At 36.4% G+C, this 24935-nt stretch overlaps 1 protein-coding gene across 6 annotated transcripts in view; it reads right to left on the reverse strand.

Annotated features, from left to right (window-relative positions):
• The window catches only part of ANKRD17 (ankyrin repeat domain 17), a 140622-nt gene that overhangs the window by 16693 nt on the left and 98994 nt on the right, over window positions 1-24935 (reverse strand). For 5 of the 6 annotated variants that reach the window (XM_058181839.1, XM_058181838.1, XM_058181843.1 and 2 more), the window contains 9 exons: window positions 23220-23365; window positions 21450-21592; window positions 19401-19614; window positions 11584-11759; window positions 10084-10246; window positions 8364-8459; window positions 7204-7320; window positions 2687-2861; window positions 1196-1643 (listed from right to left, as the gene is read on the reverse strand). In XM_058181839.1, the coding sequence (XP_058037822.1) occupies window positions 1196-1643; window positions 2687-2861; window positions 7204-7320; window positions 8364-8459; window positions 10084-10246; window positions 11584-11759; window positions 19401-19614; window positions 21450-21592; window positions 23220-23365 (1678 nt within the window). The remainder of the gene's footprint in view (window positions 1-1195; window positions 1644-2686; window positions 2862-7203; window positions 7321-8363; window positions 8460-10083; window positions 10247-11583; window positions 11760-19400; window positions 19615-21449; window positions 21593-23219; window positions 23366-24935) is intronic. The other variant, XM_058181840.1, reaches the window with a different exon arrangement.

A 24935-nucleotide genomic window follows, 5' to 3' on the forward strand; every position in this document is an offset into this window, starting at 1 on the left:
ACATATTTATTTAACAGCAATTAAAACATTTGATAATCAAATGTTTCCATACCTCAGATATATAGCAAAATACAACAAATGAATATTATGGCTAAGGTAAAACAGCAAACAAAATATAAACAACTTTTAAGTTTTTCTGTTTAAGGCTTCCTACAAATTGAAATATGCCTTGCACTCAAGGGTCAAAACAAATCCAATAATTTCCATTTAATGAGATGCACAATTTATATACCACTAAATCTCTCATCCCACAAGCAAAATCAATGGGAAAAGCAGCAGGAAGTCACTACTCTTCTCACTGCTTATTTGCCCACCTATGGTTATATCTACTTACATAAGCAAACACTTATTATAAAAGTTGGCTACTATAATGATTTTTCTAGTTATGACATATTCTCTTATTAGATGATCATGGGATATTGGAGTAAAAATATATATATAGTCTAAATAATATTCATTCTGATCACATCACATTACACTACTTTTCTCTCGAAGATAGCCCAGCAGGTATCTTGTTTACTCTACTTTTAGAATTAAGATATTATTTGTTAGAAAATATGCTCCTTTAAGGTTCCTCTCAGAAATCCTGAAATGGATATATACATGAAATAAAAGCTAGAATCCAAACACTGCTTTAACCTACTTGTAACTTAGCCTCTATTTATCAGGATAATTTTTGTTTTTATGCTGACAAAGGGAAGCCCATGGGGCTATTTTAGAATAGAACAATGAGCACTTTGTAACGTTTTTATATCCTTAATTACCATATGTTTCTTCTACATTAACTGATCATCCATTCAAGGAAGATGGGTTCATACGCAGTCTCGCTAATCAGTTTTAATTATAACTATCGCTCCTTTGTTAATGAGCACACTAATACTGGGTCATTGTGAGCTGTTTGAACCTCTCAAATTTCCTAATAGTTTGTCTGATACTTCACTGAAGGTTAAAATGTCATCTGGCCCTTGTTTGCCAAGTTGAAAACCATTTCTTCTTTCTAGGATTCTGAGAATGCACTTACACTATCCTTAAATAGTTTATTTGGTAGAAAGGCAGCAGAAACATTTTAATAAACACTGCACATTATCAATCAATAAAGGAACAAAAAGAAAAGAAAATACAAGCCAATAAAAAGTTCAGAGAGGTTAGAGCATGATTAAGATTTATCAATCGTTTTGGCAATAAAAAATCTTACTTGAGTGGAGATTTGTTAGATATTGGTTTTCGCTCTTCTTTTGGGACTGTAACAAGCACCGCTGGCTGCTTCTTGCTGTTCTGATCATTACTGACTGCTGCGGATGAATTGCTATCACTTTTGTGGCTGTTATTACTATTGCTGCTTTCATCACTACAGCTGGAAATCCTCATGTTGTCACTGTCACCACTTTCACTTGTACTGCTGCTTTTCGATTCACCATTTATTTTCTCTGGTTCAGAGTAAGAGATTGGAAGCTGATCATCAAACATTATCTGAACTGTATCTTGATTGATTTTATTTTTCCTGCTTTTTCTCTTAGAATTGCTTGTAGTAACATTATTATTCCTTTTCCCATGGGAACTTGCCAAAGTTGCCCATGTTGCAGATATACCTATAGTAGTGGTGGTGGTAGCACTGGGGGGTTCTGTTGGGACTTCTGGCTCTTCTAATTGAGAAACAAAAGAACATGACTGAAGCCCAAGCATTCCTGAAGTATTTATCATAGTACTGGTCCAGATATTTCTATGCAAATCACTTATGAAGAACTTAGATCCTATTAGAGTATCTTGTTTCCTAATGCCTACTTATTAATAAGTAGGTTGATGTGTAAACATATAAATGTAATAGTTCCACTTCTAGAAGCTGAGGATTTAAACACAAACCTAATTTACAAATTACAGAGGAAACAACTGAATTTAGAGAACTGATGGACAAACTTCCTTTATAATACTCTACAAAATGTCCTATTTAACAAACAAAATCTCTTTAAAAAGTGCATGAGAATTTTAAAAATGCACTTAATTTATCAAGTAGGTTTTTAGATTTTATTAATATTAATCTCAAGAACAATCCCAAAAAGTGATTTTCTTCATTTTGAACATCAGTTCTTTGCAAAAATCACTTTAATATTTTCAATTATTAAAAATAGAAATGCATATAACAGATTTATGATTTATAAACACAAACTTAAAAGTTGCAGGGTAAGAATATAGATCAGATTTCTATAAATTTATAGTATGGAGTTTGCTTTAATTGAATAGCTTTATTAATTAATAATACTGATTTAATTTAATGGGGATCATAGGATTTAATTATGATTTAAAATAAGCAATTTGTTACTTAACTGATGCTTAAGAGTGATGTCAAATATTTTGAAAAGAATAAAGGGCTTTGAGTCAAAAGGCATGGTAACTCTAATGCTACAGTTACCACCTTCTTCCTTTATACAGATCACTAAATCTTCTTCTTCATCCTCTAAAGCTTTTAAGCCTCAAAGTGCCTATAAGCACTGTAGTCTGTGAAGACTCCTGCAGATGGATATTGACAAATCTCATGAGATTCTTCATAAAGCTTGCAAGATTTTGGGATGGAAAAGTAAAAAAAAACCCTGTGGAATCTGATGATTTCCTGGCTGTTTCAAACTAACTTTATGTGGCATCCATACCAGGCAAATCCAACAATAGTCATGAGCAATGTTGTAATACATACCTTCAGCTTTTAGCTTTTTGTCCTTTTCTTGAGCAGCTTGTAGTTCAACATTTTCTTTGTTTTTTGCCTCAATTTCTTCTAACTTTCTCCTCTGCTCCTCTTTTTTCTTTCTTCTTTTTTCTTTCCTTTTCTCTCTTTTAGCAGCTAGTGCCAGCCGTCTACTTTCTTCCCTTAACTACAAATTAAGATTAGAAAGGTGATCAGAAGAACTGTCGAAAAAGAGAATTGCTATCTTGAACAGATAGTACTGGTTCAGAGCTTGAAACAGAGATAGTAAGAAACATACAGATGTATACTCATTTCAATAGCTTTCAATTATTATCAATATAGATTAATTATGTAGTCCCTTATATTCAAATTAGGTGTGTGTATGCTGAGAAAGATAGATAAACTGAAAAAATAGAAGTTTCTCTTAAGGTGATTGATTTATGATACAGGATGACCCTTCTTTATAATTGGGTCCTCTAGTTTTAGGATTTGTGTGGAGAATAGATCAAACTTTAGGTCATACTTGTGCAGAAATATTGAAAATTTTTGTGAAAAGGATTCACAAACTATTTACAGTCAGAAAGCTGTGAACAAAATTTATTTCAATGTAAAATTGATTTGTATGTAAAATCAACTTTAACAACCCCAAGATAGGATGCAAGTGTTTTAAAAGAGGAATTTCAAACTCTAATCCAATTATTTTCTTGTGAGCCAGGACTTCTTATTGGTCATCAGTGGGCTCCTTTTTCAAATAATGCCAAGAAAAAGACATTTAAAAGCTTTAGAATTTAAAACTGCAGTATTCTGGCACAAATACGGGCATCACCAAATCTAAATAAAACCGGCAATTTTTAGATTGACTATACAGATGGAAAAGGTGGTATTATATCTGGCAGTATTATTCTCTAAGAATATTCATATAATTTATAAAAAATCATACTAATATGCAAAAAAGTCTTCAGAAAAAAGAACTGAAATGGAAATAATTAATGTCAGAGGGTACAGTTAGATTGGGTGGCAGCACCCTGATATTTGCTGATAGAAATTCATTTTTTTCTGTAACATTTTTAAGAGTGCCTGCCAAGTTAAATCACTGGTTGTATTTGCAGAGCCCTGGGGGTTGCTGGGAGAGCAAGGAGTTGCTCACCATGAGCTACAGAGAACTGGAACTTCATCCAACAGAACAAGCTACTGGCCCACATACCATTACTTACTGTGAGAGCATCTGACCAGAAGTGCACATCTGAGCAAGAATAGTTTTAAACATCAATAGCAGGACAAGGTAAGTTAGAAAGTATTCCTGATTTCTTTAACTTAACTCTATATTGTTTAATGGTTGGGATTGCTGGTAGTTGTTCTAGGCCAGGTCAATTGTTTATTGGCCAGGGTTGAGACCAGTGGTCGGTTTCACATTTTGTTGCCACTGGTTCGCCCTGCGCGTGCAAGCTCGCTTTGTGTGCATGCGCACCTTCCACGCATGCACCTGGCATTCCACGCATGCACCTTGCTCGTACATGCATCTTCCGCGCATGCACCCAGCCTCAAAACCGTGCCTAAATAGGATGGGATAGAGCTGAGGCACCCATGATCTCCGCTACTGGTTCGCCTAACTGGTGCAAACTGGCTGAATACCACCTCTGGTTGAGAGTGTCTCAATTAACCTAGGTAATAGGAAATAGCTGTGTGAAATCCTAGCCAGTATGTATATAAGGATATACGGATATATAAGGAACTCTTGAGTTTACTTTGTGAGTAAAAGTCTAGTTTCAAAAACATCAGTAGTTTGAAAAAGAAGTAGTTCATCCTTGATAAGTGCTTGTGAGGTTTCAATTTTATTTTTAGAATGTCTGGTTCTAAATTCAGTGCAATACTTGTTTTGCAGCTATTTTTTGTGGTACTTAAGTTTGGATACTATCCAGGTGCACAAATAGGATACTATCCTATTTGTATGCAGATGTTGTGGCCCACCCGGCGGCCAGCAGAACTGGCAGCAGAGTCGGATAGTGAGAAGGTTGGGGAGGAACTTGAGCCAGTGCTGGGGTCTGGGGAAAGGTCGGATGAGGGCTCTGCGTCAAAGGCAGAGAGGGAGAGGAACAGCTGGAGCCCATTCCCAGTGTGCGCTTGCACAGAGCTGCCAGAAGACAAGAACAACTAAGAAAGCAGTTGACTCGGGAGTAAGGCCATACCTCCCATAATGGCCCCTCCCATAGGAAATAAAAAGAGGAAGAAACAGGAAACAATTTGTTCATTCCGTGACTCTGAGAGATTCTGTTCCAAGTTTTGCCTTGTACTGCAGTTGGAGACAATTTACATGGCAGCTTGCGAAACGAGATATGGTATGTTGAGAAATATTCCTCTGAAAAACTTTTTGGACAAGCCTTGCTGACTGTGAATGAATGTAATTCAGTTGTGTAAATAAAAGAGGTTTTGCCAGTAATTCCTGCCTCCTGCTTGTTAAGGAAGCCTAGGTCAGAACAGTAGGTTGCTAGTTTACATGGACAGATTGCTTATCTAGAGTCTTTAGTTTGTGCTATTCTGGCTGAAATTAGGTGTCCGACTCAACTGGTGTGTCATATGTCATGGCTGCCCTTCTGCTAAGCTATGGATTGCAAACTGATGATTCAATTGAGCTACCTGCATCTACAAAGACCATGCAGAAGTAAGGCAGTATGGACAATTGTGCGATCTGGCAGGGTGAGAGCTATGGACCATAAACAGGATGCTTTTGATATGTCCCTGCAAAGTAATTATAGTGTCCCTGCTAAACTTAATAGGGATGCTAAAATGATTATAAAGTTGAATAATAGAGTTGACCTTCCTGAGGATATTTCAAACGTGGAAACGATTTGGTATTGCTGAAAAATCGGTCAAAATATGGAGACTGCAGTTCACTGTTTCTAAGTGTAAGATGATGCATTTGGAGAAAAAGAATCCTCCGTTCTGTACCCCCAATACAGTGTTAGACAGAACAAAAGAAGAAAAGGGTTCAGGTGTGCTCATAGCTCAAGTGTGCAAAATGAGTTTAACAGTGTGGCCAGGCAGTTGTGAAGGCAAACACAATTCTGGGATGCATCACTAGAGGGATCAGCAGCAGGAAGGAGGAGGTCCTGATCCTGCTACATAGGGATATAGTTAGACTCCATTTGGAATGCCATTTCCAATTCTGAAGACCTCCCTTAAAAAAGATATTGATAAAACTGAGTGAGTCCAGAGATGGACAACAAAAATGGTGCAAGGTCAAGAGGAAAAAATGTATCAGGAGTCTGGAAGAACTGAAGATGTACAGCTGGAGGACAGAAGGAAAAGCGGAGGGGGGGACATGACTGAAACCTTTAATATATTAAGGATGCGAATAAGGTTCTAGAATGGGTCACCAACCTTTCGGACCTCAGGGACCACTAAATTCATAATTTTAAATTCCGTGGACCACTAATATGATTTGCCTAATGACTGGCTGGGTAGGCATGGCTAGGTGGTCATGTGACTGGGTGGGCATGGCCAACTCAATGTCACTCACGTCAAGGGGCACCTCGCCAGCCTCTACTCACCCCTCCCACACACTCCTCTCCTACCTGCCTGGGCTCCTTAGGACCCCAACAGGAAGCAGTTGCTGGAGCTAAGCAGCCACCATGAGAAAGATAAAGAGTTTGCAAAACAGCTTGCTCAGCTCAAATTGGATCTGACCATGAAGGAGGCTCAGAAGAAGCACCTCACTGAGGACTACGAGCATAGGCTTTCCAAGCAGAGGGAATACCTGCGGGAGTACAAGGCCAAGTACCAGTGCCTGGAGACTCAGCAGACTGAGATGGTCAGCCAGTTCCAGGCCATGATGCAGTCCCACTGGAACAAGGCCCTCTGGTTTTTTGCCACCAGCGGTGCTTCCCTCCAGCCTTCGCCCAAAGCCCCGCACCAGGAGGCTGAAGCAGATCCCAAGTCAGAACTTCTCTCCCCCTCTGACCCACACTACGCCCCGACTCTCTGCAGCAACACAAGCATTCATCGCATGTATCCAGCCCAAGGGGCGTAGTTTGAGGATCCCTGATTTAGTGCAACATAAAAAATGCAAATAATTTTTCTGCGGACCACCAAAATTTTCTCACAGACCACTAGTTGGTGACCGCTGTTTTAGAAGGTAGTATTTTCAATATTAAGCAAAAGTCAAGAACATGGGGCATACCATCAAAGTGACAGAAGGACAGTTCAAAAGTAATATAAAGTAATGCAAAGTAAAGAAAATATTGCTTCACACAAAGAATAGTGGAAGCTTGGAACCAACTTCCAGAGAGGATAGTGGGTCAATCATCAGTTACTGAGTTTAAACATGCTTGGGATAAATATATGTCTGTCTTATGACAAAAATTAAAAATACATAATAAGAAAAAAACAAAAAAATAAACAAAAACAAACAAAAACTCAAAGGGCAAACTAAGTGGACCACTGGATCATTTTCTGCCATCAGTTTCTATGTTTCTATCACTGTTTGTTATTCCAAATCTAAATACAAAGTTTTCAGAAAAGGGTTTACTTACCTTTTCCAGATCCAACTCTTCCAAAAGAATGCTTGCATTTTTGTTTGCTTCTGCAGCCTGTCTGTCTTTGGCTTGAACAATCGATTCTATACATAGATGGCACTTTTTCAACATTTCCTAAAATAGCAAAGGAGAAGGAGAAAGAGGAGAAATGAGCACCAATGATTTGACCAATACAGCACACGATGACATGAAGTGGAATAAGGTCATGGCTCAAGCTTTCCAAAGATTTGGGAAAGTTAAAATATTCAACTAACCAATGAAAAGAAGTTAATTTAGTACTGTAACTGATGATATAATTTTTAGGTAGTCTTTATAAGATAAAGAACATATGCAGATATTTCATTGATGGGTCCTTGGTGCTCTCTGAGCTTGCTTATTTTCTAAGCCTAACTACCATATTTTTCAGAGTATAAGACGCACCAGAGTATAAGAGGCACTTTAGTTTTGGGGGAGGAAAATAAGAAAAAAGCTGATTGGCAGGTGGATCTGCCTCCCAGAATACCCCCAATCAGCTGTTCCCAGAGGTGAATTTTAGCAACAGTTTCCTTCAGTTGTGAGCTCTGTGCCTTGCTTTTTTTTCTGCCTCTGAAACTTCTGAAACTCTTGTTTCAGAAAAAACTTTTTTCTGCCTCTGAAAGCCTCCGAAACAGCTTCAGAAAAAAAGCCTCTGAAGCTCTGTTTGGAAGCTTCTTTTCTGAAGCTTCGTTTCTGATGCTTTTTTTCAGCTTCTGAAACCTCAATTTGAGAAGCTGGGTGGAACTACATTCGGAGGATAAGACACATCCAGATTTTCACACTCTTTTTTATGGGGGAAAGATGCGAATTATACTCTGAAAAATACGGTAGATAACATCATCGGTGCTAGACCAGATATTTCAGATATTTCACTAGACATGCTATAGGTTGGCAAATATGAAACAGAACTTGGCAAGATACCACATCCTTATATTTTGTGTATTCAACATTTAATGATTATTTACTGTTATTTATTTTACTTATTATTTACATTCTTCATTCAACTATAGATGAATTAGAACGCTAAGACCACAGAAAATCTAAATAAATGCTAGGACTGAGCTGAGCAGAGTTTTCAGATACCATAGTGAAATATATTTTTGTCTAATATTCTAAAGAATATGAAAGAAAAAATAACTTACCTTATCAGTAACTGTTGCTATGTATCGCATACATTCGGAATCTGATGGAAATTGGTTGACTTCTTTTACTAGATAGCGTACAACTTTCACATGTCCCTAAGAAACAAATTTTCAACAACACTGATGAATATTTAAAGATATGAAAAATGAATTTCAAAATTATATGACAGTTCACTAAAACATCTTCCTGCTGGAAACTCATTTACCCAGTGTAAGGAGGAATATATATGCATGCAAATTCATAAAACCAACAGGATCTCTTTTCCTGGATCATTTTTATTCAATTAATACAATAGACTGTGTTGTTTCTATGTGTCATATAATATATGTGGGCACATGCATAATTCTGTATGTATGTATTTATTTATCTTGTCATGTTTATGTTTATATTAGAGATGGAGACCCTTTGAGAGCTGCATGCAATGTAATTTCATTTTAATGTATGCCAATTAGTGTACATTCAAAGTGACAATAAAGTATTCTAAATCTAAAGCAAAAATAAAGGTTTGGAATTTAGCTTCAAAGAAAATACAACAGTACTTACCTTTCCAGACACATGGAACAGGAAAAAATGAAATAGGTTTAACATCTACAATTACTGGTATTTTTAAAATTGTAAACCAAAGCAAACTTCCTGGAATGAAACCCTGGCATAATTAGAGATTGCCAGTATAGGAATACTGATGGTGACAACTATGGGAATTTTTATCAGCAGAATATGGATTGAGACATTCATCTGCTGAAATACATTGTTTCTTAAAATTGTAAAGTGATGGCAACTCTGAACTGTATCCATCCAACTAAAATATATCTTAAGTTTCAAGTATTATTGTTTCAAAATAATAAACCAGGCTTAAATGCTTTTATTTGGAAACATATAAGCAGTTTATAAAATAAGTGCAATTAACTCAAAGGTTAACAGTTAAGATTATATTGGCAATGCCTCCTATTTTTTAAATTTATACCTCAACAAACTTGCTCCTTTTCAGTATTTATCAAATTTATATAAATGCCAATCTCATCAGCACACGAGATAAAATAACAATGTAAAATCACAGATATAAAATGTAAAAATCTGTATTAGTAAGTATTATAAAAATCTATGACACAAATCATAGGTGATGAGAGGAATAAAAATGGTTATCTCTACAGCAGAGCCATCTCAGTAGGTCTCCTATATCCTGAGAGCCCCCAAATCTGATTACATGACAGGTCTTTTGGAAAATCAAAAGGGATAGAGCTAATCCCATAACAATTATATATGGGATTCATACAAGCTTGCCAATAGATAGTAACAGATGATATTGCCATACTGAAATCATTGTATGGGTAGCCATCAATTTATGACCACAATTGAGCCCAAAATTTTTGTTGCTAAGCAAAACATTTAAGTCAGTTTTGCCCTACTTTACAACCTTTCTTGCCACAGTTGTTAACTGAATTGTTAAATGAATCTGCTTTCCCCATTGACTTTGCTTGTCAGAAAATCAAAAAAGGGGATTGCATGACCTCAGGACACTGCAACTATCATAAATATAAGTCAGTTGCCAAGCATCTAAATTTTGATCATGTGACCATGGGGATGCTACAAGGATTATAAGTGTGAAAAACAGCCATTTCACTTTTTTCACTGCTGTTGTAACTTCAAATGGTCACTAAACAAACTGTTGTAAGTCAAGGACTTCCTGTATTCAGTTAAATAAAGATAAAAAATGTTTACCTTTCGAAAGGCTGCCATTAGAGGAGTTATTTTCCTATTATCAGCTGCATCTACATCTGCTCCTGCTTGTACTAATAATTGGACAACGTCTAAATGACCACCATTTGCAGAAAGCCATAATGGAGTATTTCCTTTCTTGTTACGAACATCAATGTGAGCTCCCCTATCAAAAAATAAAAAAGCTTGAATAATCAACAAGAAAAACATAATTCCCTCCTCAAAAACTCTGTTCCAAAGACCGCTATAGTTTACTTATTAATCAATTTATTGATCATATTTATATGTCCATCTATCTCTGTAATGTGATTCTATGAGACATTCAAACAACTGTAAAAAAACAATTTTAGAAGAATTCAAAATGTACAAAAATTGTTATTACAAAAAGATAATTGAGAGCACCAGATGATAAACAATTGAGCCACCCAATTAAATTATCATTTGCTTGCAATCCCTTGTGACATAACTAGGAATAAAATAATAGCTCCTTAAATAGTTAGTATAGTAACAGATCTTCTTTCCTTTACAGAAAGCACTACTTTTTATTTCATGTTACAAAACTCAAAATTTAGTTTGGAACTGTTTTGAATTACAAAAAAATGGGAAATGTTACAAATAAAATAATATAAATAACAATGAAACAGGCCTGTTTTGAAATATGAACTGTTTTGAAATATGAAAAAAAAAAAAAGGATGAATTTCTGTTAATAATAGTCACTGAGGGTTGAAGGTTGAACAGCTGAGACACTGTATTCAGTCCCATATTCAAAATGCATTCTTATTATTCTGAATGAGCATAATAGTAAAGTATTAAAGGATAATAATCTAATGTTAGTGTGAATTTTCACAATTCTGTCAAATATTCACTATTCTTTTAGCATTAACAATGTTCTGGTTTTTACAAACATTCACTATATATGCACACTCTGTATGTGTGTTTTGATCCCAAATTCTCAGCTTACATTCAGCCAAGGTTTTATCAAGCCCACAGTAAGTATTTTTGGGACGTAAAGACAGTCTGATCTGATTGCTCAAAGATTAAATTGTACCAATCCAACATGGTAAGGTGGAGAAGACAAGATCCCTGTAGAATCTATTTAGTTTGAGGCAGCATAGCTTCAGGTAAACCCCTGAAGAGATGTAGCCAGTGTATATTACATTGCCATTCTTCTTCTTCCTTGTACAACCCCCAGGTATGTTTATAATATTTTGAATGCCCCACACAGGATATTTTTTATACAATCACAAATTAATATACTACCCATTAGGATGGTTCTGGACAGCTATTTAAGACTCCTATGTGAATGCTATATAGTCGCTTGGGCTTAGATTTGGAAGTGGAATCTGTCTTCCATGTACTACTTCACAATCCACTATATATTCAATGTTTTATGGAATTAATAGTCGCCCATAGACCTTTTAACTGGTAATAGAACCAAGAGGTCATGGCTCCGCGACCAATTAAAAAAATCAGACTGTTCAGGAGAAGATAAACTATAATACCTGCTAATAAGCAGTTCACAGAATTTGTAGTGTCCTTTGTCAGCTGCAATGGTTAAAGCGGTATCTCTTGAAGAAGGGACTGGTGGTGCATTTACATCAGCACCTTTGTCGAGAAGAACTTTGCCTACTTCAGCATAGCCACCAGAAGCAGCTTCCATTAATGGTGTCAGTCCAGTCTAGATGGACAATAATAACATTAAATATATTTTCTCAGATGAAATATGTAAAAAATTAAAACAACAGTTAAAAAAAAGAACAATCAATATAGTTTTACTATAATATAGACAAGCATTATTAACTTTTATGGTGGTTCTCTGTAAAAGAAATAAAAAAGGAAGAAGACTGACTCCTGATTGGTTTGATTATTAATGTTTGAAATAATTCACAGGAATGATTGGGGGCAGGGAAGGCTTTGCATCACAAATAAATGGCAGGATATCTACTACAGAATGATACTAAAACTGAATAACATCAACAAGAAAATATCAAGAAAATAAATAGATTTTGTATGGATTATTAAATAGTTTTAAAATCTTAATTTTTCCTATTTGGTGAAAAGTACAATGAGGGCAAAATGTTTAACTCTTTATTAGATTTTTCTTTACACAAATGATCACAAATAAGAACACTTTATACTGTAGAATAACATGTACAAGAGAAAGAAATTTGGATCTGAAATGGGCAAAGATCTTGAACTGGATCTAGTAATGGCCATGCTTGCTACTCAGTTGGTAACTTTAAAAGATACATGCCTGTACCTGAGCTTGCACAGCAGCTAAAAATGCATCTCCTTTATGGAGCTGCAGTTAGGAAAAATATGTTTGCTTATGCCATATTTAAAGCAACTTTGCTTCTTCAGATTCCGGTACTTTACACCATTAGAATGTACAGTATGTGTTATGAAACATTCAGATTTTATGTTCAGATGTCCTACTCAGTAAAATTTTCAATCAAAGGCATACTTAAAACTGCGTATGTAGCCTTTTCAAATAGAAGATAACCTAATGCCCGAGAAAGAACATGCATGGAAAAAGTTCAAAAACTTGAATTATCTGGGGTTATAAAGGAACAAAAGAAATTTACTTTAATTGGAAAAGGAATCTTATTAGACTTTCTTTTCAGACAGCAAATGAAGGTTCTAATAATTTCAAGAGGAAGAAAAGGGAGACAAATATATAGGAAAAATTGAACCCAGACAATTTGTGTCTTTAAAAATTATATCAGTGCATTGATTAAGCCACTTGCTATAATTCGAACCAGATCTACTTTTTTCAAGTTTTCAGAGGCATCCTCATATAAAAGGTATTAAAAGCTGCAAAATATTTTGACCAAAATACCTAGTTATATACAAAGAATGAATTACAACTATCATATGAAATAAGACTTTTAAGAAAAGTCATGTGAGAACTAACAAAGCAGATTTCTAAGACTTATTCTTCAGAGGGAACATAACCCAAGTCAGAATAGATTGCTCATCCTATTTTTTAACTCTCATTCAGCCTATTAATGATCTTAGAACTTGTTCTTCACTAGAGCACAAAGAAACACATGTCTGGATGTAATCTACATATTCATGATAGCTAAATCACAATTCTTTTTTTAGATGACTGAAAATACATTACTAATCAAAGAGGATCCTAGTGGAAGATAACTTTACTATACCAACCAACGCAATCAACTTGCTTGGCTGAAAAGGTTCTGCTTTTCAATACTCTAAATTGTATAACCATGAATTAATAATGTCTGAAGAACAAAAATCTTTGAGGAATATAATCCTAAAGCACTTAAATCAATATAGTAAATAAAAACATCTTGAAGATGAATATCTTCAAAGAAGATAATTTTAAAGATTCGAAAAGACTACCCATTTGCAAAGAATGTAGTTAACCATCCAAACAGAATGTAATCAATTACTGCTAGATTGATCACCAAGAACGTTTATGAACCTCTAGGTGTCTGAAAATACACTCTGGGCAGATGGAAGCAAAATCACACACAATATCATTGCTGAGACTAATCTGTGGTGGAGCTCAAAATCAAGAGAGACCAGCTTATTAAGGGCCACCATGGTAAGCACAAATGGTACCTTTATACTGCTATGCCATATAAAGGATCTTTTCAGGACTGTTATGATGTTCATAAAGTATCTGGATATTAGGCATGTCTTCTCTCCTTTGAGAATTGACCATATCGTTCAAATATCTCCAGTGAGCTTCAGCATCTTAAAATGTAAACCTGCTATAAAGATTTATATATTGGTAAAGAAATAAGGTCTTGAACCAAATCTCAAATCAGGGATGATGATTATTATTTTCTGCTGCTATCTACCTTTCTGTACTATTGGTAAGTGAAAGAAAAGACAAAACTATTATGGTTTATACTAGCTTCATTCTCTCTCTAAAATCTTTTTTCCAGAAAGCTTTTTTGAAAAATTTCTATTCTCTGGAGAAAAGAAGATGGCCAGAATGGGAACTCCAAATTTTTAAAATAGTTTAGATAACATTCTGCTAAACCTTCATTGATTTGGATTAATCTTTGTATGCAGAGAATATTTTTAGATGTTCTGCTTTGATTGAGCAGCAGTCACAATATTACCCAAGAGAATAAGAAAGAGATTTCTTGAAAAAGTTTAGATCTGTAAACCCTTTTTTCAGTTGATATACATCTTGTTACCATACTATCTCTTCTAATAAAAACATGGATTCATTGAATTTTCTATTTAAAAGTAGGTTGAGAGTAGCATGATCTCCCAGAGACCCAAAAGATTTATATTCATGGGTTTTAATCTGGTGAAAAAAATAAACAGAAATTCTTGACCCATAAGACTTTATGGCAGGCATCTAATTCAAGAGGATTTGCTTTTAAATCATTAATGGTTCTTGGTAACCTGACCCTGAACAAAAATGACTGAAATGAAAACTTGTCCACTAGAGAATATCTATACAAGAGACAAATGTCTAGGTAAGAACTGCAGACAAAGCTAATATGATAATAGTCACCTGATGAAAGAGGATATAAACCTGAAGGGGAAAATCTAAACTAGTATTTATCCATTATATCACCTTTCTTCAAAAGTTCAAGGCAGTATATACGTCGTTCCTTCACATAGCAGAAACAGGAAAAAAAACGATGACATTTCCATTCAGGAGAAAGATTGTGGTGAAGTTTATTGAAGTTATTATATTCAATAACATCTCCTTGTTGAGACATGTCAGGGCTGACAATCTTTTTATCTGGAAGTTACAAATAGTTTATAAACAAATTGGTATGTTTGATCCACTGTTGTCCTGAACTCTCCCTTTTTTGGTGCTACAATGACCACCAAGTAATCAGCCTGATCATCTGTCTGTATGATGACAGTATCTTCTGATAGGAATGTAGCCTTGGGAGTAAGAGCTGGAAAAAACATTATCAGCTTGATTTCTATTGTATAATAGAATCTTGTTGATTGTTTCTAAAACTCATTAAAAATTTTGGTGCTGCAGTAGAAAAGCCATTCATATTATATGCTACCTGTAAATTTCTGAAGATAACCACGCAGAACTAAAGTTTCTTACTAGATTGCTAAATTAGTTTGGAATTTTAAGTTGTTGCTTATCTAAGACTGAATCCTTAAAGACTGCTTGAAAAAGTAAGAGGAATGAAAAGCCTTTGACTGTTTGGAAGATTTCTTTTCTTCTCATTCTGGAGAGTTGGAGAGAATTTTTGTTTCCTTCATTGCTTCTACTGCATTGTCAAAAAAAGAAAAAACAAAAGGAAAGGAAAAAAAAGGGGGGGAAAAGTCTGTTTCAAAGATTGCTGTACCGAATTATATCTATATCCTTCTTTCACAGCCTGAGGCTTCTTTTGATGATCATATGCAATCCATTAATTTGGTTGTTAAAGAATCCAGTGTCAATCAGCAATCCATTAATTGGTTGTAAAGAATCCGGTGTCAGTTCAGCCATGGAAAATTTTTCTTCAACAAATTTCTAGTATCCTCGTCCAATTTATCACCTTAATGAAGGCCACAGAAGAGGCTTTGAGCAGCATAAGTGAGGCATTAAAACCCCAATGAAGTGCAGCTTTTACCTTCCAGCCATGTTGGCTTTACTGGCAGGTTCAGACTCAGAAGGCAGGAGGGCTCTAGATGCTCCAATTGCCACTCTATATGGGGTATGAGAAGATCTTGCACCATATCGGCTCAGGAACAGAGATAAAGTTTGGCTTTGAAGAGCTTCAATATCCTCCACAGATAATGGCTAAAGTAAGCTAGGAAAAGGACAAGAAGGAGCAGGTGAGGGAACCAAGGTGAAGGATGATGTAATCCCAGGTATTTATTACAGGGAGTGCAGGAAGACACTTCAAACTGAAGAGACTGCAAAGCTGTGGATAATTGGTGACAGAAAAAAAAAAGACAACATGGGAAGACATACCCTAATTTTCTCCTCTGAGAGCATTCAACCCATTTGAAAGGATATGGGTTTTTTTTTGTTTCTTGACAAAATTTGGACAAAACTGTAAACTACAGAGTAAACTACACCTCCCTTCTAGATGAAGAGAGAGGTATTTTCCCTCTCACAAATCCACTCCTTGTTAAATATCGAGACCCGAGCTCCATGTGACAGGATGAGCTCTGTCCTCACCCTGCTCCTGCCAACCTAGCAGCTCAAAAGCACACAAATGCAAGTAGATAAATAGGTACCACTTTGGTGAGATGGTAACAGCGCTCCATGATGTCATGCTAGCCACATGACCGCAGAAATGTCTTCAGACAGCGCTGGCTCAATGGCCTTGAAACAGAGATGAGTACTGCCCCCTATAGTCGCAACAACTAGCGGAGTAAAATCCGCAGGGACTCTTTTTTCTTTTACTTGTTAAATATAGTTCACTCAACAGTGGCATATGATCTGGCATTCAATCAGTTATGTGGAACTAACAGGAAATGTTGAGACCAGGTTGTAGCCTTTCCAGGGTATCAGCAGAACTGAAGGATTTCAGCAAAATGTTGCTTTTGTCATTTGCTTCCTCTTTGCCACTCATTCCCACAGAGGTCTCTGCTTTGTTTATTTGTGATAAATAGTATGCAGAAAGAAACATCAATTATGGAAGGAGCACATAAGGCCTCACACAAATCCAAAGGTACAAGCTCAAATACTAATGAAATAGTCTCCATGATTCAGAATACTTTGCTTTATGAAGCAGCAAGTAAATATAAGTATGCATGAAATGAAAAAACATGTATTGTTTTGAATTCAGAGCAAACCATCAGATTCTGGAAGGTGTGTTAATTTTTCCTTGGTTTAGCAAAATGTAAGCCTGGGATATTGTTTGCTGTTCAGAGCTTTAGATTCAGAGGATCTCAGAGTTATTTTATGGGACATTTAAGGAAAAGTTGATGCATGTCAACTCTCAGAAACTCCACAGGAAAACATATCTTACCGTCTGGTCAGCCTCTGTGGCCTTCCTAGCTCCTCTTTCCCTTCCCCTTCCCCATCATTATAATGTCACACAATAATATATTCTACAGACAGTTCTTGATTTAAGGCCACAATTGAGCCCAAAATTTCTGTTGCTAAGTGAGACAATTGTTAAGTGAATTTTACAACCTTTCTTCCCACAGTTGTTAAGGAAGGAACGCGATTGTTAAGTGAATCTGGTTTCCCCATTGCTTGTCAGAAGGTCACAAAAGGACATGACCCCAGGACACTGCAACTATCATAAATAGGAGTCAGCTGCCAAGTGTCTGAATTTTGATCATGTGACAATGGGGATGCTACAATGGTCGTAGGTGTGAAAAATGTCAAAAACCAGTCGTAAGTCACTTTTCTCAGTGCCGTTGTAACTTCAAACAATCACTAAATGAATGGTTGTAAGTTGAGGACTACCTATACTGGGCCAACAATTCTCTTAACTTCTGCATTTTCTCTTCCTGCCCTCTCTTCAGTTGCTGCCATCACCAGTGCATTAGTCTATGCAGCTGTTCCTTATTGTGATAATAAATAACGCAGCGTGCAGTGTATGTTTTTCGCTCCTTTTCTAAGCCCCCCCAAACATTTTTGTACAGGAAAAACTAGGTTTTAATATAAATCTGAAACAAAACATCCACATTTCAGTCCATGAATAAAATGAATCCTCTGAAACGTGTGTTTCAATTTGAGAACGGAGCATATAAATCCAGCTATTCCAGGCAAAAACCACTTTGCACATTCCTATGAATAAACCTTTTGTTGTTGTTGTTGTTATTCAATAAACCACACAGATGGCTAAGTTCTACCTTTTATAAAAATCTGTAGTACTGAACGCTGGCACCAACAAAACAACTACCAAAAACTAAAACAAAACAGCATTTGCTTTCATTATGTTAGAAAAACTACTAGATTAAATAAATGTCAGTCTGTCTACCAGAAAGGGAAAATTTACTGCTGTACTACATACATTTCAAAAAGGAGCCTTCAGAATAATCTTTAAAGAAAGTAATATAACTTTGAAATCTAAGACTTGAAATGGACGTGTTGCATTAGAACCATCGTTAAAAAGGCACAACAAAGAATGTTCTTCCTGCATCAACTCAGGAAGTTCAAACTGCTCTAGAAGCTGATGTTACAATCTAAGTCTGTCATTTGTACTTCTATAACTATCTGGTTTGGTACAGCAACCAAACAAGACAGGTAAGATTCCAACGGATAGTTAAGACTGCAGAAAAAATAACCAGCCTTCCTTTCATAGAAGACTTATACATTGTGTGGGTCAGAAGAAAGGCTGAAAAGGCATCTGCAGATTCCTCACATCCTGGACACAAACTGTTTCAACGCCCTAGGATGGCGTTTTGGGGACAAGACAACTAAAGAAAGAGATAGTTTTCTTCTTCTTGCTATCACTCTACTAAATACTTCTGTCAGTAACAACATATGGTAATTACCTCTTGTTACCCCCTTCTATTGGTTGCACACATTTAGTATTATTAGTTATTTCTGTTGTTTTGCAAGGAGAGAGGGAGGGGGAGAGAGAGGGAGGGAGACAGTGAGAGACAGTGAGAGAGAAAGAGACTCTGAGAGGAGGAGCAAGAAGGAGGAGGAGGAGGAGGAGGAGGAGAGGAGGAGGAGGAGGAGGAGGAGGAGGAGGAGGAGGAGGAGGAGGAGGAGGAGAAGAAGAAGAAGAAGAAGAAGAAGAAGAAGAAGAAGAAGAAGAAGAAGAAGAAGAAGAAGAAGAAGAAGAAGAAGAAGAAGAAGAAAATGCTACTGTGAAAATTGACAAAAAGTATGTCCTTTGGGATAGCGGAATGCTAAATGTTTAGTTACTTAGCATTTTGAATAATCTTTTGTACAGCCATAAAATCTATGCATGTGGTACAGAAATTATGTACAAGGAATCAGTTTCTGCTATATATTTAGGGATAATTGAAATCAGTAAAAAAGCAAAACATTTTTAATATACTTTAGATACATGTTGTCCTCCAATTATGACAATATGGGAAGTCCTATCACTAAGCAATGTGATTGTTAAATGAGTTACGTCCAATTTTACAACTTTGTTTTGCTGTGGTTGTTAAGCAAATAACATGGTCATTAAATGAATCTTGCTTCCTCCATTGAGTTTACTTGTCAGAAATCCCCTGGGAAGGTCACAAATAGCAATCATGTGATCCCAGAAGGCTGCAATCATTGTAAATGCATGCTGATTGCCAAACACCTGAATTTTGATCTTGTGACCATGGGGATGCTGTGAGAACTCGTAAATCACATTTTTTGGCAGCTGTTGTAACTTCAAATGGTCATAAGTCGAGGACTACCTAAGTGTACAAGTTAACAAAACCAAACCAAAAAGTTATTCCTTACCTTAGCTCTATGCTCAACATTAGCTTTTCTATCAAGGAGAAGACTAACCACTTCCGTTCTTCCTTGGAAACACGCTAGTGTCAAGGCAGTATTTCTATTGGTCTCTATCTGTGCATTAATATCAGAACCCATGTCTAAGAGCAACTTCACAGCTGCGGTATGGCCATTCATGGCTGCCAACATTAATGGAGAGATGCCCAGCTTGCTTCCAGTTCTAAAAATAATATATGTCACATTTTAGTATTGCAAATATAATGACTTTTCTATAATATTGATCTATTTCTGTAATGAAGATATATGCATGGAACCTCCTCCAATGCAAAGCTTTCAATAGGGGTTCAGAAGTAGCTAAGTAACTACAGATAGTCCTCGAGTTACAAATGCGATAGAGACTGCCCATTCCATTCGTAACCTGAGGATTCGTAGGAGTGAATTGCATTAACTTGAATTTGATCACTTTCTCCTTTCTCCCATGCACTTGCTAATCGAATGTGTGGCTTGTTAAATGCACATGGAATATCTCAGGGTGGGGAAGGCCATAATGAAGGCCTAGTGATGGAACAGGCCACCTACTTCAGATCACCCAAGGCCTCCCCTGACCCACTGAGTTACCTCATTCTCCCTCCCCTGGGGTCCCCATAATTCTCATCATCCTGCTGCGCTGGGTCACTTGCCTTGTGAAGATCTGTTTTCTCTCTAGCGTCTGTTTCTTTGACTGCGCCCTGCTCGGCTCCTGACTCACCAAGGCTGCCTGCCATTCCTGGAGCGACGGGCAGTCTCAATGAGTCTCCTCCAATGGCTTCCAAGTTGGCAGGGAAAAGTGTTTGCACACCGAAGGGAGGTTTGGGGCAATGAAATCACATTGCTTCAAGCTTCCTGTTGGCGTGCAAACACTTTTCGTGCAGACTGGAAGCTTCTAGATGCCCTAATCTCATTAGACTTCAGGCATCCCTTCTCTGCAAAAGTGGATGGGTGCCTGAAGTCACAAAAAATCATGGCCTTTGAAAGCTTTCGGCCTGTGGCCGAAAAGTGTTTATGTGCCTATGGGATGCTGCTTCAAAGAACCCCAAAGGGCTTGAGGAGATCTTTGCCAAAGAAAACAGAGCCCCCAGAGGGAGCATCTGGGGCTACATTTTTTTGAGGAAAGGCCTTTGCTGAAGAGAATGCATCCCCTGGACAGCATGTTCAGGAAGGCCTTACGTGCCAAAACATGCCAAGAAAGGGAAGGCTCTCTAGATCTTTGCTCTAGAGTCTAGAGATCTGGGGTGTGTATGTGTGTGTGTGTGTGGGGGGGGGAAATAGGCAGAGCAAATGTTGCAGAGCCTCTGCGGCCATTCGTAAGGGCAAACAACTACCGTGGTGCTGCAACATTCATGATTTCGGGACTTTTCGTAAACACTAGGGGGCGTTTAACACGTAACTTCAAACATTCGCTAAGAGATTACCTGTACTCATATTTTATATAGATATACTATTGGGAAGACTTACTACGTGATAGGACGTGACCAACCTTAGCCAATTTTGAAATGCTAACCAGGGTTAGATCTGGTTAATACTCAAATTGGGACACCACAATAAATACCAGGGCTGCAAGACAAACCTGGTAGTTAAAAGAATATTCTGAAAGATAATGGCAAAGTGTTCCCATATAACTGCCAAAAAACAATATAGACATTTCCATGAAATTACCAGAAATCCAGTTTAACCTGAAGATATTGGAAGACCTTTAATATTGGAAGAGATATCTAGCTTTATATTACCCATTTATCTATTTCAGTTATTAATTTTAAAGTAGGGTGTTTTTTTTACTTTTTTATAATCATTTTTTATAAATATACATATCTGGGGAGTCGTGACCAAACAGAGTGAGTAACCTAAAGTCAGTTTGTAAACTTCAGGAGTGCAGTGGAGACTCCAAATGAATCTCCATAGCTGAAGTCCAAAACTTTAAATAACACATTTTAGTGGCTCTCCTTGATCATACTGCCAGCTTCTACAATGAAAAAAATGGTTTTCCTACAGAAGTAAAAAGTTAAAAAGCGAACTTGCCTTGAATTGATCTCTGCACCAGCGTTCAATAGTATTTTGATGATGTTCACATACCCACCAGAAGCAGCTAAACTTAAAGGTGTATAATCGGAAACATTTCTGTGCTCTTTGTTTGCACCTCGTGCTAACAGAAGCTCCACCACCTGAAGCGTCATATAGAAAGTTACTTTAAGAAGTGATTACTGTTCCAATTCTAAACATGAAACTTATATATATATAAAAATCCTAATTAGCAACATTGAACAATTTTTATATACATTATCAATCAAAATATTTGTATTTGTGTAGTTTAACATATCAATCTTATAACAAATGTATATACACAACTATTCACTATAATGAATGCAGCAGTGTGACAGACATTTCAAACAAGATATAAATTGGGGCAGTGTATTCAAGTTTCATTGAGAGGGAGGGAGGACGACCAGAATCTAGGAAAAGATTTAATAATGAAGTAGGACTTGGATATATTTTCCTCCCTAAATGGAATTTTATTCCTGCAACAATCAGAAATAAACATGCAAGTTTATCATCTATCACACGTGAATAAATATCTTCTTTACTACTTTTTAATTATATGATTAGTTTATTGATATTTATTGACAGGTTTATTCATTTTAGTGTAGTTTTATTGTTGTTCAATGTTATTAACCACTGCTACCTGGCTTTGCCAGGAGTCTGAGGGTACAAATCTGAAAAATAAACAAACCACATAAATAAACTTTATTGAAGATGTGTGATCATTGCTGAAATATCTGGAGTGTGAAAGTTCATGCATCTACTGAATCCATTGTATGGGGAAGACACTTCTGGATTGTAGCCACACTATTTTAAGCTACTGCTGAAAATTGGAGTAAATAGATCACACTTAATAAAGTGGACTTTAACTTATCAGAGTCCAGCTTATTAGATCAGATTTTGGAAAGCAGATACTAAAATAAGACTAGATTCGAAAAGGCTTCTGATTATGATGGTTTTATAATACTTTTATTATTCAAAGAGGTTTCTCAGGAATTGAGGTAAGTAAAGCCTAAAAGTTTTCTGGTTTGCTATTGGATAGAATACCAGAGTAGATAAGTACTGGTCTTGCTCAGCATGTGTCTCATTATAGTCTTCAGTTAGTGTTTAACCAAGGTAAAGAAAAATAAAGTATCGATTAAATATTACAAGTTCAATGCAATTATAATATAAATAATATGGTGTGGATACAGCACTACATTCAATATTGACATATATGAGCTTAGAATTCTCTACTATTCCTCTGGCTTACTCAGAAAGTGACTCTTAGGAACACTGATTTTTGAAGCTAATCAAAGTACTCTATTAGCAAGCTTGAACCAAAGAACTGTGGCTATGATACAAACCAGGAATATAGAAAAGTATTTGAACCTTGTTTGAACAAATTATGAGTTAGCACCATATATGAAATAAAAGGAAATGCAAGTTATAATATTAAATACTGCAATAAAAACATGATTATTAGAAAACATAAGCTACCCAGAGTTACCCTGTGGTGAGATGGGCAGTCAATACATTTTATAAATAAATAAGTAAAAAGATAAGTAAGTAAGTAATCAAAATATTTAAAAGGAAATGTCCTATTGCTTCTATGGAATTTCTCAAGCATGCATAAACATTATTAATACCAATATCTACAAAATATCCCTTGGTTTTTGCTAAAATAGCTTCTGGAGAATATGGTTATGTTTGGGGATCTGAACTGTAACTTCACCTTTACAGGAAAAAGATACAACCATTTTTAATTTTTACCTCTTGTCTTCCTCCAGAGCAAGCTAGAGATAATGGTGTGTCCTTGGTCCTTTCTGACTGAGCTTCAATATCGGCACCATTATCTAACAAAATCTCTACAACACCAACATGACCTGCAGTAGCAGCCAGAATAAGTGGAGTAAACCCTGGGGGGAAAAAGAGTAGATACCACTTAAAATGTTTCATTTTAAAATCTGTATCAGTGTTCAAATTGGTATATAAGTACTTACCATAACATTTATTTTCCAAAGTGGATGACGAGTACTGTTTTCTGAATTGCTTTGCCCAATATATCTATGGGAGGAAGGCACCCCCTCCCTTCATTTATAGACTTCAAAAATAGGGGAAAAACATGTAACAGCTAATTCCTATTGATATCCAATTCCCTGTCTGCAAGCCAACTCATTTGAGGGAGAGCTGAATTTCTTCCAGCCACTATTGAAAATGACCTTTCGCAGTTAAGTACCAGCATATCGTTTTTTCATAGTAGTAAAAGGGATTCTCACTGCCACGCACCCCTGTTATAGCCTTGAGGGAGAAACCTCTCAGGACAATGGCACCACCTACTGATGAGACTGCTGACCAAGGCCATTTTGGCTAATGAGTACATATCCACTCAGTAATAATGCAGAGAAGTAAGATTATACAGGTGCAGTATAAATATTCTCCAAAGGTTCATTAGTAGTGAATGCCAAAGAAGTAGCGGTGGTCTTAACGGAAGGAGCCATGACTCCACTAGAGCAAAAAGTCAGCTGAGGTTCATGAACTAAGTGAGGCACTCCTTCAGGCCCCTTGGCTATAAAGAAGAGACCCTTGCACAAGGGAAATGCAGAAATGCTCTGAACTCTGGGATTCTTCAGCTCTAATCAAGTAGTTCTTGCATATTCAATATTCCGCTTATAAAACTCTTTGTCTTTCAGATTCTTGCACAAAACAAACATAAATAAGATAAATCTTGATCCTACTGAGGGTGTAAATATAATGATGATAAATTATTGACCAAACGAATTGGCAACAGACCAGAGAACTAATTAGGTTTGCTCAAGAATATTTATTCAGACCTCATTGATAAAAGGCCAGAACTTTTGCAGGCTACATTTGTTTCTCTGATTCCCTGAACCTTCCAAATCTTTCAAAAAAATTTATGAGAAGAAGTCATGTAAGAATTTGAAATAGTTGAAATAGCTTCTTCATAAAGATGTCAACCCCCTGGAATCAAGTGCAAGGATTGGGAAATGATATTCAAAAACACTGGCAAAGATGAATTTATTGACAACTGATTATCCAGGTCTTCTGGGCTAGTAAAAAACACAACACCTCGATCAATTTCACTTTTTTTCAACACAGCCTTGTGTAGCACCCAATCAACTCAGACCCGATGAATTCCATGAAAGAGCATAACATATAATCATTTAGCGCCTTAGGTAGGAAATTCAGAAACAAATCTCTGTGGTGACTGGAGGGGCAAACAGTTTCAATATTGGCATTTGAACTATCTGACAGACTAAAAGCCCACTAATGAAAGCATCATTTTCTCTGATTCAGGTCCACTCAACATAAGCCAGTCAGCCGTCAATTTGTAGAGATCTTTGATAACTTCTGCAAATAAGAAAGCTGCTATTCTATTTACAAGACTTTTGAGGTATTGTACAGGCTTCTGACTATGGGAATGCCAGAAATTTCATTGACAAAATACCACATGATGTAGCTTAGATG

This window comes from Ahaetulla prasina, chromosome 4 (assembly GCF_028640845.1).
Source record: "Ahaetulla prasina isolate Xishuangbanna chromosome 4, ASM2864084v1, whole genome shotgun sequence".
NCBI lineage: Eukaryota > Metazoa > Chordata > Lepidosauria > Squamata > Colubridae > Ahaetulla > Ahaetulla prasina.